We start from the raw sequence: 14,149 nt of genomic DNA, 5'->3' as shown, positions 1-14,149 counted from the left end.
TGAGTCCAGACCTGCCGCGGAGGGGCGCGGGGCGCCGGGCGGAGGGGGCGCCAGGCCTGGGTGCAGCCTGGTCCCACGTGGCCCGTGCTTTACCTTGCAGGCCATGGGACTGCTTCCGAAGGTCATAGAAGACGTGAAAGCCCTGAAGGAAGCACAGCAAAACGTGTTCCCTGAGGTGAGGCCCCAGAGGAGGACACCAGAGACCTCACCTTGGGGAGCCCAGTAGCTCCACCCCACACCCTTCCTTCCTGGCCCTGCTTACGCTGGGTTCACCCACCGCTTATCACACACCCAGGGACCCTGAACTGCCCCAGAGGGAAGCTGACAACTTCTCAGAATGTTCTTAGAGTGAATTCCCTTTTTAAAAGAATAAAGAAATAAGAAGATTGTGTTGAAAGACAAAGGCCAGTCCAAGAGCAAGGGAGTCAGGATGGAGAGTGAGACCCCAGCTCCCTGTGGTTATGACACAAGCCCAAGCAGGCAGGGGACAGTTTCACCTGGGCTTTTATTTTCTTGGAAGGAGAAGTACACACAAATCATTCAGCATAAGTATCCTCCAGCAAACAGCAGGCAGCACAAAACAGGCCAGCTGGACTCAAGGAGGTAACGGCACATGCGCATCTCTCAGAGCCGAGTTTGCCAGATGCAGGGTTTGGACCTGGAAGAAAAAGGAGGAGCAAGGAGGGAGGGAGCCTGGGGGAGGCTGAGAAGCAGGACGGGAGGGAAAAGAGGCCAAGCACCCAGGGACACCTGACGCTGGTCCCATTGGCCTGCATCGCCCCGGGCCTTGCGACTCCAGCACCACTCACTTTTGCTCTGGGAAACATATCTCCTTTTCTTTTCAAACTTTAAAGTGTGGCCAAGTTTTTGTTTTGTTTTTTGTGTTTTTTAGCTAATCTTAGATTCTGGAGGTTTGCATAAGTTATAAAGAGCAATTTAAGTTTTAGCAATTTGCTTTGGTTCTTTTGAGGTGCTTTTCTTTTTAAACAGCACAGGCATTCAGACGCTGTTGAAGTACCTGGTACCTTTTTTTCCTTGAGAGACCAGGTGGGCGTCATCCTGCCGTGCTTGAGGTTTTGTGAGCCGTCGAATGCATCCCAGGACCGTAGGTTCCAGTCCCTGCAGCGGCATTCACTCTTGGCACACTGTCCGCAAGTGCGGCCCCCACGGCACCCCCGCTTCCCTGCCTCTCGTTGGCTGGGAAAAGAACTGAGAGCCTGGCTTTACCGGCCAGGTGGAAACCCTCCCTTTGCTCGCTCTCCCCATGAGCCTGCGTGTGTAGGGCCACAGGCAGAGCTGCCGGGTCCCTCATCCCTGAACTCTTCTTCCAGGAGCTCTTCCAGAAGGTGGATGAACTAGAGAAGCTAATCAGAGAACGGGATGAATTCCTGGTAATATCAGCCAGTCCTGTGGGAAGGGGCCCTGCAAGGGGTCGGGGGATGGTTGTCCTCAGCCTGGCTCTCTCAGGGCGTGTCCAGACTCCCCCTCCGGATGTCTGCATCCCTCCAGCGTGGTTCTTTGCCCCTGCATTGAGGGCGAAATCCTTTCCATTCCTGCCCAGAGCTCTACCTGGGGTCCACATGGGAAAAAGAACCAGTCGCCCAAAATTTGCTGGTCATTTGAAAGACAATGAATTCTCCTTGGGGCCAGGGCCATAGAAGGACCCCCCTAATCCTGTAAGCCCAGGTCTGTCCCTAAAACTTCCTGGGATTAAACTAGGGGTGTGTGTGTGTGTGTGTATGTGTATGTATTATCTGTGATTGCCAGACAATAGTGGGCCGGAGGCTGTCTTTGGTTCCTGGTGAAGAAGTCACCATGGTCACCTGGGAAGAGCTGGAGCAAGCAATCGCTGACGGCTGGAGAGCCTCACAAATGGTGAACAAGTGGGTCTGGGTGGTGGTCTTGGGTGGGGCTCCCCAGAACCTCTCCCTTTGTACAACGGCACAATGTCCTGTTATATGGGCATTCATAATTTATTTCACAAATTCCATATTACGGTTAAATGTTTCTTCCAATCTCATAACAATTGCTCCAAGACGACATTCACATATGTGAGTAGGATAAATTCCTAGAAATGGAATGTGCACTGTGAACTGCCTTAGCTGTTGCCAAATTGCTTTCCAGGGATGTTGCTTCAGTTTAGACCCCACCAGCAGCACAGGAGAGAACTTATTCCTTGACATCCCCCCAGCACTGTACGTCAGTACCCAGTTTTTTGAGTTTTGCCTACAGGCTGGATGGAAGATGATACCTGAGTGTAGTTTTAATTTGCTTTTGTGGCTTTTGAAACTTCCCTTACAGTCTGCCCCGAAATGCATGAGTCCCTTCACTATTAATGGACCACAGTGACCCACCCTGGAAATAAAACCTCCGTAGGGGCCCTTTGCTGATGGTGATTTTTGCACATGAGCACACTGTCCTGACACAGTTCACAGTTTACCAAATCGTTTTCAAATCCCCAACCTTTCTTCATCCTTGATATTTTCAAGTGGCCCTTCAACGCAAGGCTTAGCTGCTCCTTTGGTCTTGACACACCTTCCCCTGGATTTGTGCGACTGGGTGACTCAAACAGGATCAGCAAGGGGAAGAGTAAGCCTTTTGGTGCCACCAAGTGGCCATCTTGGGGAGCGCCAAATATTATCTTGGCACAGAAGACACCCTGCCAGTTTCCAGGATGGTTTCCTGAATTTAAGGCCCATCCTCAGAAAGAGTTGCAAGAGGACCCTAAACACAAAAGGCAGGGCCTAGAAAAAGGTGGCCTCTGCTTTCTCTGCCTTTTTTAAAGCCTAAATCTTTACACAAACCACAATCGTATTGTTTTTAGTGAGCTACACATTTTCTCAGGGTGTGGGCAGGAGACACCCATGAGACTTATAAATAAACACTATTAGACAGTCTTTACTTCTCCATATGTTAGAAAGCATCAGTGTTTTGACCATTGATCATAATCATGAACAATTCCAAAAGCAAATGAGAATAAGTATAAATATTAGAAGACTTTTGAGAAGCAAGACAACAAGCTCTGGTAGTGACCAGTTCATCCATTGCAGAGACCAGAATGAAAGCAGCAGGGAGTTCCATTACCTCCGGTTGAGAACGTCAAGTACACCTGGGACTGCATGGTTGGTGGCCCTTTAGCATAAATATGAAATCAGGACTTCGTAACTGGGTGTTGTTGAGGTCAGTTATGGGTTTTGGCAGATGGTGGTGACTGGCAATCGTGAGGTGTGCCATCTGCCTGCGTCATGAGCAGAGAGCCAGGATTGAAGGGAGGGTGGTGAGTCCGGGGGTGTGGTCGGTACAGAGAGGGGTAACATTCCACATCTGGCTAACCAGATGTGGCAGAGGAGTTGGATTTTGATCTTGAGGAAGGAGGCTGCAACTGTACTTAGAGCAGCCACAGTTAAAGGAGTTTAATATTAAAGTGGTCGATACCTATTCCAGGACTTGAATGTCCAAAAGGACACAAACCAGCTCTTTCCAAGGGTGCACTCCAACAGGCAGCCAGACAGTTCCTCACCACTTCGTTCATATGCCCAAAGATGATGATGATGCTTCCGTTCCTCCTCCTCCTGCCCTCCGCCCCCTTCGTCCCCCGGCTTGTGCACAAGAGTAGAATGTATTCTGTTGTTGGGTGGAGTGTTCTATAGATGTCTGTCCTAGCTGGATTATAATGTTTTCTAATATGCCATATCATATCAATTCCCTTGTTTGTTTTACTATATTTTTTGAGTCATTTTTTTAGCGATTTCCCTAGGGATTAAAATTAACATCTTAACTTAAAACAGTCTAATTTGGATTGATATCAACTTAAATATGATAGTATACAAAAACTTTGCTCCAGTATAGTTCCATTCTCTTCCCCATTCTTTGTGCTATTATTGTCATACAAAAAATATTTTTACATATTATAAGCCTATCAATACCATTTTATAATTTTTGCATTGTGCAGTTGTCTTTTTATCATATGGAGAAGAAAAGAGTTACAAGTAATAATACATTTATACTAGCTTTTATATTTACCATTATGGGTGTTCTTTATTTTTTCCTATGGATTCAAATTATTGTCTATGTCCTTTCATTTTAGCCCGAAGGACTCCCTTTTGTATTTCTCTTATGACAGGCCTGTTAGCAATGAATAATTTCAGTCCTTATCAGGAAATGTTTTAACTTCTCCTTCATTTTTCAAAGCTAAACATATATTTTGCTGGATAAAGAATTCTTGATTTTCTTTCAGCTCTTTTGGTATGTTATCCCACTGCCTCTGTCCGCCATGGTTTCTAGGGAGAAGTCAGCTGTTAAACTCACTGAGGATCTCTCATACACGATGAGTTGTTCTTCTCCTGATGCTTTCAAGATTCTGTCTTTGGTTTGTGACAATTTGACTATGTTGACCAGGTGTGGATCTTTTTGAGTCTATACCACATGGAGTTTGTTGAACTTCTTGGATGTGTAGGTTAATGTTTTTAATGGGTAGGGAAGTTTTTGACCATTATTTATTCAAATATTCTTTCTTCTCCATTCTCTCCCCACTCTCTTTCTGGGGCTTCCATTATATGTATGTCAGTAGGCTAAACAACAGCCCTCCAAATATGGCCATGTCCCAATCCCCGGAACCTGTGAATAAATATGTCACCTGTCATAGTAAAAGGAACTTTGCAGTTATGATTAAGGATCTTGAGAAAGAGATTATCCTGGATTACCCTGGGGTGCCAATGTAATTATAGGGTCTTTATAAGAGGGAAGCAGGAGGGTCAAAGACGGAAAAGGCAGCATCTTGTGGTTTTGAAGGTGGAGGATGGGGCTACCAACTAAGCAAAGTAAGTGACCTCTAGAAGCTGGAAAAGGCACGGAAATGGGTTCTCCCCTAGAAGTCCACAACCCTGCTAATTCATTTTAGACATTTTATATCCACAACTATAAGAGTATCAAATCGTGTTGTTTTAAGCCACGAATTTTCTGGTAATTTGTTATAGGAGTAAAAGGAAACCAATACAGTCAGTATGCTTGGTGGTATCCCACAGGTCTCTGAGGCTCTGTTCATTTGCTTATTTTTTCCTCTGTTCCTCAGACTGAATACTCTCAATTGACCTATTTTCAAGTTCACTGATTCTTCTGCCAGTTCAAATCTACCATTGAGTCTCTCTAGTGAATTTTATTGTGCTTTATTTTTTTTTTTTTTTTTTTTTTGAGACAGAGTCTCACTTTGTTGCCCAGGCTAGAGTGAGTGCCGTGGCGTCAGCCTAGCTCACAGCAACCTCAAACTCCTGAGCTCAAGGGATCCTCCTGTCTCAGCCTCCCGAGTAGTTGGGACTACAGGCATGCACCACCATGCCCGGCTAATTTTTTCGATATATATATTTTTAGCTGTCCATATAATTTCTTTCTATTTTTAGTAGAGATGGGGTCTCGCTCTTGCTCAGGCTGGTCTCGAACTCCTGAGCTCAAACGATCCGCCCACCTCGGCCTCCCAGAGTGCTAGGATTACAGGCGTGAGCCACCGCACCCGGCCTATTGTGCTTTAGAACTCTAGAATTTCTAATTGGTTCTTTTAAAATTTTTTTTTAATATTTTCTTATTTAGATTCTCTGGTGATAAATCATTTCCATGCTTTTTAAAAATTCTTTGTACATGGTTTTCTTTATTTCTTTGAACATAGTTATAATATATATTGATAATATATTTATAATAACAGATTTAAAATTTTTGTGTAGTAAGTCCAACATCTGGACTTATTCAGGGAATATGACTACTTTTTTACCCGTGCATGGACCATACTTTCCTGTTTCTTTGCATGTATTATAATTTTTTGGTTGAAAACTCAATATTTTAAATAATATAATGTGGTGACTCTGGATATCAGAGTCCCTCCCATCCCTCATTTCCCAGATTCTCCTTTTAAGTTTTTTAGCCAGTCTCTTGTTCACTTCAACTCTTATCACTGTCTCAGGCAGCTGTGATGTAAACAATTGCCACCAATTGTGTTGGACAAAGGTCCCGGGGGATAGGTTTTCTTACTGAGTCAGGTTAAAGATAAGTCCTTTTCTACAGAGCTGGCCAGCAGGTGAAATATTGACAATTCTCTGGGAATGGGACTTTTCTGGGGGAGTTCCAAACCTGCTCTGCCCCCTCCAGTGACTGCCAAGCTGTTAGTTTTCACAGCTACTGAGTTTATAAGGCTGATGTTTTTCAAGGCTACCACAGAATTGGGAAGAGGGGGATGGGAATAGGGCAAGTTGAAACATCATGTAACTCAGCCGTTTTCTTTGAGTAAACGTTCCTCAGATTGTTGCAAGCCTTTGGTTAATTTCCAGAATTCAGAAAAAGTTGGTTTCGACCATTTTTGCCAATGTTCTCATTGCGTTTATGAAGGAACAGTTTTCAGAGGTCCTTGTTCAGCCATTCTGAAAGTCCTTCTTGCCTTCATTTTAAAGAATTATTGATTGATTGATTGATTGATTGATGGGATCTTGCCCTGCTGCCCAGGCTGGAGTGCAGTGGCACAATCATAGCTTACTGTAACACTGAATTTCTAGGATCAAGCAATTCTCCTGCCTCAGCCTCCCAAGTAGCTAGGACTACAGGTATGCACCACCACACCTGGCTAATTTGTAAAGTTTTTTGTAGAGACAAGGTCTCCCTATGTTTCCCAGGTGGGCTTCCCTTCATTTTTTAAAGATATTTTTATCTAGCATAGAATTCTAGGTTGACAGTTTTTAAATGTACTTTGAAGATGTTTCTCCATTGTCTTCTTGCTTGCATTTTTTCCAATGAGCAATCTGTTGTCATGTTTAACTTTGTTCTTCTGCACATACCCCTTTTTTCTCCTGGCCGCTTTTTTCTCTTTATTGCTGGTTTTGAGCAATTTATGATGTGCCATGGTGTCATTGTCATTGTTTCTGTGCTTGAGTTACACTGTGCAATCTTGTGTCTCTGCGTTTATAGTTTTCATCAAGTTTGGAAAGTTTTTGGACATCATTTCTACAAATCTTTTTTCTGTCCCCTTCCTCCCCTCTCCTTCAGGTTAGTTGTACATACTTATAAGGTCTTTGTGATATTTTGATACATGCATACAATGTATAATGATTAAATCAGAGTAATTGGAATATCCGTCACCTCAAACATTTATCCTTTTCTTGTGTTGGAAACATTCCAGATCTTCTCTTCTAGCAATTTGGAAATATACAATAAATTATTGTTACTATAGTTGCCCTACTGTGCTATCAATCACTAGAACTCATTCCTTCTATCTAACTATATTTTTGTACCCATTGCCCAACTTCTCTTCATCCCTACCCTTCCCAACCCACCATTCTACTCACTGCCTCCATGAGATCAATTTTTTTTTTAGCTCCTACATATGAGTAAGAACATGTGATGCTTGTCTTTCTGTACCTGGCTTACTTCATTTGACATAATGTCTTCCAATTCCATCCATGTTGCTGAAAATGACAGGATTTCATTCTTTTTGTGGCTGAATAATATTCCATTGTGTATATGTACTACATTTTTTTAATCCATTCATCCATTGATGGACACTTAGGTTGATTCCATATCTTGGCTATTGTGGATAATGCTATAATAATTATAGGAGTGCAAGTATCTCTTTGATATAATGATTTCCTTTTTTGGGGGGGGGGGATATATAGCCAGCAGTAGGATTGCCAGATCATATGTTCTATTTTTAGAATAGATCGTAGTTTTATTTTTAGTCTTTTGCGGAATCTCCATACTGCTTTCCCGAGTGGCTACACTAGTTTACATTACCACCAGCAGTGAACAAGTGTTCCCCTTTCTCTACATCCTCAACAGCATCTCTTATTTTCTGCCTTTTTTATAGTAGCCATTTTAACTGGGGTAAGATGGCATCTCCTTGTGGTTTTACTTTGCATTTCCCTGATGACTAATGATGTTGAACATTTTTTTCATATGCCTGTTGGCCATTTGTCATTTTAGATAGTTTTTATTTTTTGTTTGCTCGTTTATTTATTTATTTATTTTGAGACAGAGTCTCACTCTGTTGCCCCAGCTAGATAGAGTGCAGTGGTGTCATCATAGCTCACTGCAACCTCAAACTCCTGGGCTCAAGTGATCTTCCTGTCTCAGCCTCCCGAGAAGCTGGGACTACAGGCGTGCACCACCATGCCTGGCTGAATTATTTCCTGTTTTTTGTGGAGACAGGGTCTTGCTTTTGTTCAGGCTGGTCTCAAATTCCTGACCTCAAGCAATCCTCCCACCTTGGCCTCCCAGCGTGCTAGGATTACAGATATGAGCTACCATGCCAGCCTTTAGATAGTTTTTATTGCTATGCCTTTAAATTCTGTAATCTTTTCTTCTGCAATGTCTAATCTGTCATTAACCTCAACTGGTGTATTTTTCATTTCAGACATTGCAGTTTTTTATCTCTATAACTTCAAGTTAAGTCTTTTAAAAAATATCTTCTATGTCTCTATTTGACTCTTTGAACATAAGAAATATAGCTATAATAACTGTTTTAATATCCTTCTCTGCTAATTCTAACACCTGTGTCAGCCTTGAGTTGGTTCCGTTGACTGAGTTATCTCCGCATTACAGGTCATGGTTTTCTGCCTTTCTGCATGCCTGGTGTTCTTTGATTGATTGGCAACCATTGTGAATTCTATTTTGTTGGCTTGGTTTTTTCCCCAAGATGCAGTTACTTGAAAATAATTTGATCTTTTAGGTCTTGCTTTTATGATTTTATGATTTGTTAGGTGGGTCTCCAAACTAGCTTGTAAAAACAGATGAGAGGCTGGGCCCTGCTCCGTCCAGCCTTGCAGATGGTTATTTCCCAACCTTGGGAAGTCTCCTCACGTGTATGTACTCATCATTTCTGTGCTAAATACTTGAGGGGAACCATCCTCAGATCTCTGGAGTGGTCCCTCTGTGTGTCTCTCTTTTTCTTATGCTCTGTCCCATGAACTTCAGTTGCCTTAATCTCCCTGACTGCTCAGCTCTGTGTCCTCAGCTCGGGTGAGCCAGGCTTCACCTCGTTCCACTTCCCTGCACCGTAGCCTGAAAGCTCTATCATGACAGTGAGCTGAGGCAACAGCAGGGCTCACAGTGTCCGTCCCTCGAGGATTGCTGTCCTTCATTGCCTGATAGCCAGTGTCTAGAAAACTGCTGTTTCATCATCGTTGGTGGTAGATTTTCTTTTTTGTTGTTACAGATAGTAGGGTAAATCTAGTCCCTGTCACTTCATCTCAGCTGGAAATGAAAACAGTCTGTCATGAATTTTCAGTAGATTCATAGTATTCTACTGTACGGGTGTACCATAAATATATCAGTCCCTTATTGATAATCTAGTCTCACAAATGATGCTGCAAACTCCTTTTTGTGTACATCTTGGCATCCTTTGTGAGTCCATAGAGAAAATTCCTGTCTGTGGAATTCCCAGGTCCAAGGGTTTGCACATTTACATTTTAAATATATGGTCTACATGCCTTCCAGTGTACACTTTTACCATCAGCAATAAGCTCACAATGGGGCAGACTTTATATTTTAAACTTAATAAATTACTTATATCCTTTATTTATAGACTCAGCAAAAGTTCAGAAGGATCACTTGTATCTTGCAGTTTGCCCCCTGTCTTTTAGGAAGGAAAATTACATGTCCTGATGCCATTTGCAAATGTGTAGACTCTCAAATATCTGTAGACCTGTCCTTCAAGAATGTCAAAGTCTGTATGTCCAGCTTAGCCTTTAGGACCAGAAGGTTTTTTCCTCTAAGGACTCTAAATCATCCCAGGCAGATATTCCAGATTTCCTTCCTTCCAACTCTTATTGTGAGCATTTTTGACTATTGGTTATTGGTTTCCTTCTTCTTCGTCAACCAGGGCTCAGAAACAGTAACAGGAGTTTCTAAGCGCAGAGGGCCGACTGCTTCCTTGACATCAAATGATCGGATTCCAAGTGGAGTGTCTACCAAGCATCCAAGTACTGACCAGGCTCTGGATTATTCTGGTGGTTTGGTCCCAGATCAGACCTTATCAGGATCTGGTGGCTCAGGATACCACACTGACGGGGCTACTAGCAGGGAACGAGGCAGGGGCTCCTCTGCTTCTAGTAGAGAGCAGTACCCCAGGGCCCGTGATGAAGCTGGCATGTCGAGACACCATCAGCCTTCTGTATCCCAGTTCAGAGGGGACTCAGATCATCGCAAGAGTAGAGATAAGTCCTCCTTAACACATTCAAGAAGAGAGGAACAAGATGCACGCCCTGGCCCAGTTCAACAGGATTTAACTTCGACCAGAGATCAGCATCAATATGCTCGCCCAGATCGGCATGGTGGGGTTCCCATTAGCCAGGATCAAGTCTATCTAAAGCCAGATCATCCTGGATTAGGACCAACTAGCATGGATCAGCTTGGATTGCTATATTCTAGCACCTCTGCACATGGTGTGGTACCCCTCAGCATGGGTCAGCTTGGTGCGATACCACCGGCAATGGATGATCAGGGATTTGTACCACTTGTCACAGATCAGCATGGTGTGATGCCACCATTGGTACCTGGCAGAGATCAGCATGAATTGCAATTACCTGGTATAGGCCAGCCTGTTATAGTTCCACGCAGCACTTATCAGCATGGTATGATACCTCCTGGCACAGACCAACGTGGTATGGAACAGCCTGGCACATATGCGGGTGGTGTGGAACCACTTGGCCTGGATCAGCAGGGATTGATACCACTTGGCATGGATCAGCATGGGTTTGTAATATTAGGCCCAGGTCAGCATGGATTGGTGCCCCCTGGCATGAATCAGCAAGGATTGGTACTGCCTGGCATAGATCAACGTGGATTGGTTCTACCTCTTACAGATCAGCATGGTTTGGTATCCCCTAGTTTGATGCAAGTTAGTGTAGATCAGCAAGGTTTTGTACAGCCCAGTTTGGAAGCAACTGGCTTCATACAGCCTGGCACAGAGCAGCATGATTTTACCCAGCTTGGTGGTGATCAGTATGGTTTGGTGGAGCCTGGTGCATATCAGCCTGGATTGGTCCAACCTGGTATGGGTCAACATGGTTTGGTGCAGCCTGGAATGGATCAGTCTGGTTTGGTACAACCTGGCACAGGTCAGCGTGGTTTGGTCCAGCCTAGCCCAGATCAGCGAGGTTTGGTGCAGCCTGGCGCGGGTCAGCCTGGTTTGGTACCTTCTGGTGCAGGTCAGCCTGGCTCAGTCCAACCTGGTGTGTATCAACCTAGTTTGGCACAACCTGGTACAGATCAGCATGGTTTTGTCCAACCTGGAAAGGATCAGCGTGCTTTGGCACAACCTAGTGCAGACCAGCGTGGTTTGGTCCAGCCTGGTGCAGGTCAACCTGGCTTGGTACCTCCTGGTGCAGGTCAGCCTGGCTTGGTACCTCCTGGTGCAGGTCAGCCTGGCTTGGTAACTCCTGGTGCAGGTCAACCTGGCTTGGTACCTCCTGGTGCAGGTCAGCCTGTCTTGGTAACTCCTGGTGCAGGTCAGCCTGGCTCAGTCCAACCTGGTGTGTATCAACCTAGTTTGGTACAACCTGGTACAGATCAGCATGGTTTTGTCCAACCTGGAAAGGATCAGCGTGCTTTGGCACAACCTAGTGCAGACCAGCGTGGTTTGGTCCAGCCTGGTGCAGGTCAACCTGGCTTGGTACCTCCTGGTGCAGACCAGCGTGGTTTGGTTCAGCCTGGTGCAGGTCAACCTGGCTTGGTACCTCCTGGTGCAGGTCAGCCTGGCTTGGTAACTCCTGGTGCAGGTCAGCCTGGCTTGGTCCAACCTGGTGCATATCAACTTCGTTTGGCACAACCTGGTGCAGGTCAGCCTGGCTTGGTACCTCCCGGCGCAGGTCGGCCTGGCTTGGTACCTCCCGGTGCAGGTCAGCCTGGCTTGGTCCAACCTGGTGCATATCAACTTCGTTTGGCACAACCTGGTGCAGGTCAGCCTGGCTTGGTACCTCCCGGCGCAGGTCGGCCTGGCTTGGTACCTCCCGTCGCAGGTCGGCCTGGCTTGGTACCTCCCGTCGCAGGTCGGCCTGGCTTGGTACCTCCCGTCGCAGGTCGGCCTGGCTTGGTACCTCCCGTCGCAGGTCGGCCTGGTTTGGTACCTCCTGGCGTAGGTCGGCCTGGCTTGGTACCTCTTGGTGCAGGTCAGCCTGGCTTGGTCCAACCTGGTGCATATCAACCTAGTTTGGCACAACCTGGTACAGATCAGCACAGTTTGGTCCAGCCTAGTGCATATCAGTTTGAAGTGGTGCAACCTGGTATAGATCAGCATGATTTGGCCCAACCTGGAATGGATCAGCGTGGTTTTGAACAACCTGGTGCAGTTCAGCCTGATTTGGTGCAACCTGGTACAGATCAGCATGGTTTGCTCCAACCTGGAATGGATCAGTCTGGTTTGGCACAACCTGGTGCAGACCAGCGAGGTTTGGTCCAACCTAGAATGGATCAGCATGCTTTGGCACAGCTTGATGCAGATCAGCATGGTTTGGTCCAAGCTGGCATGGATCAGCGTGGTTTGGCCCAACCTGGCATGGGTCAGCATGGTTTGGTCCAAGCTGGAGTGGATCTGCGTGGTTTGATGCAACTTGGTGCATATCAGCATGGTTTGGTCCAACCTGGAGTGGGTCAGCATGGTTTGGTGCAACCTGGTGCATATCAGCGTGGTTTGGTCCAACCTGGAATGGACCAGCGTGCTTTGGTCCAACCTGGAATGGATCAGAGTGGTTTGGCCCAACCTGGAGTGGATCAGCGTGGTTTGGCCCAACCTGGCGTGGATCAGCGTGGTTTGGTCCAACCTGGAGTGGATCTGCGTGGTTTGGTGCAACCTGGTGCATATCAGCGTGGTTTGGTCCAACCTGGAGTGGAACAGCAGGGTTTGGTACAACCTGATATCTATATGCCTGGCTTGGTTCAACCTGGTGCATATCCTCCTGGTTTGGTACAACCTGGTGCAGATCAGCATGGTTTAGTGCAACCTGGTGGTTCACGTGGTTTGTTTCAACCTGGTGTCTATCCTCGTGGTTTGGTTCAACCTGGTGCATATCCACGTGGTTTGGTGCAGCCTGGAATGGACCAGCGTGGTTTGGGACAACCTGGTGCAGATCAGCAAGGCTTGATAGCACCAGGCACAGAGCTTCGTGGCTTTCCAACATTCCATGCAGATGCTCAGAGTTCTTGGTCACCACACCCATATCAGCATGGTGTGGTACCTCCTGGCAGAGAACATGACCAGGTGTCACCACTACTAGCCAGGGAAGGTTTGGCATCACCAGGTACAGACCAAAGGGGTTTGGTACCACCAGAAACTTACCAGCAAGATTTGTTGCGTCCTGGCACAGAGCAGCATGGCCCCACACCATTAAGCACAGGTTTGGAATCTGTACACCCAGATCAACAACATTTGGTATCACCTGGCCCAGGTCAGCCTGGCCAGGTAGACATAGGTGCAGATCAGCATGGCCAGGTACGTTTGTATCCAATGGATGCCTCACGCCAACTTGGAGTTTCTGCCCAGACTATCCCAGGCGAAGATATCACCTTTTTCAGGCGACCAGACTCTCTCACCCGACTCTCATCAGAAAGGAGTGAGACCCGGACTGAGGTCCAGAGTGACCGACGTGATTCCGTGGCTCCCAGTTTCCCCATAGCGATGGAAACATTTCGTCTGATGGGAGAGCTCATCGGCCTCTATGTGGAGCTGAAGGAGAATATGAAGAATCTGACTGAGGAGCAAGCTGGCCAGACTGATCTGGAGAAGATACAGTACCTGCTGGCGCTCATGGGTGAGTACTGCTTGCCCATGAAGGGGAGACCATTGTCTTAGTTTTGAGTTGATTTCATCCTTTCCTCCCCTTGGCCTGAACTCCTGGCTGCTGGACCTTTTCCTGAGCCCCTGAAAACAGCATTTTCATTTGTAGTCATTCCAGGTTCTCCCATAGCCTTCAGGGTCCAAAATGACTAGATAGGCAAAGGGTAGAACGAAACCAGTAGGACTGAAGGAGCCTCCAGAGAGGAATGAAGCAGGTTCTTACGGCTGTGTCAGCCTCTGGACAGCAGCTGGGAAAGTGATGGGGTGAGGGAAAGCATTGGCAGGTGGACGGGGAGAGAGAACATTGAAGAATTAAACTTAATATTTGCCCCTTCACAACCCTAG

At 46.1% G+C, this 14,149-nt stretch overlaps 1 protein-coding gene across 2 annotated transcripts in view; it reads left to right on the top strand.

Moving 5' to 3' along the window:
* The window catches only part of QRICH2 (glutamine rich 2), a 29,309-nt gene that overhangs the window by 1,367 nt on the left and 13,793 nt on the right, over window positions 1-14,149 (top strand). The window contains exons 2-7 of one of the 2 annotated variants that reach the window (XM_069482885.1): window positions 101-175; window positions 1,332-1,391; window positions 1,768-1,875; window positions 9,854-11,090; window positions 11,601-11,840; window positions 12,261-13,778. In XM_069482885.1, coding sequence (XP_069338986.1) covers window positions 101-175; window positions 1,332-1,391; window positions 1,768-1,875; window positions 9,854-11,090; window positions 11,601-11,840; window positions 12,261-13,778 — 3,238 coding nt within the window. Of the gene's footprint in view, window positions 1-100; window positions 176-1,331; window positions 1,392-1,767; window positions 1,876-9,853; window positions 13,779-14,149 lie in introns of both variants that reach the window. The other variant, XM_069482886.1, reaches the window with a different exon arrangement.

This window comes from Eulemur rufifrons, chromosome 9 (genome assembly GCF_041146395.1).
Source record: "Eulemur rufifrons isolate Redbay chromosome 9, OSU_ERuf_1, whole genome shotgun sequence".
Classification (NCBI taxonomy): Eukaryota; Metazoa; Chordata; class Mammalia; order Primates; family Lemuridae; genus Eulemur; species Eulemur rufifrons.
Note: the sequence above shows the minus strand (reverse complement) of the source record. Positions and strands in the feature narration are given on the sequence as shown.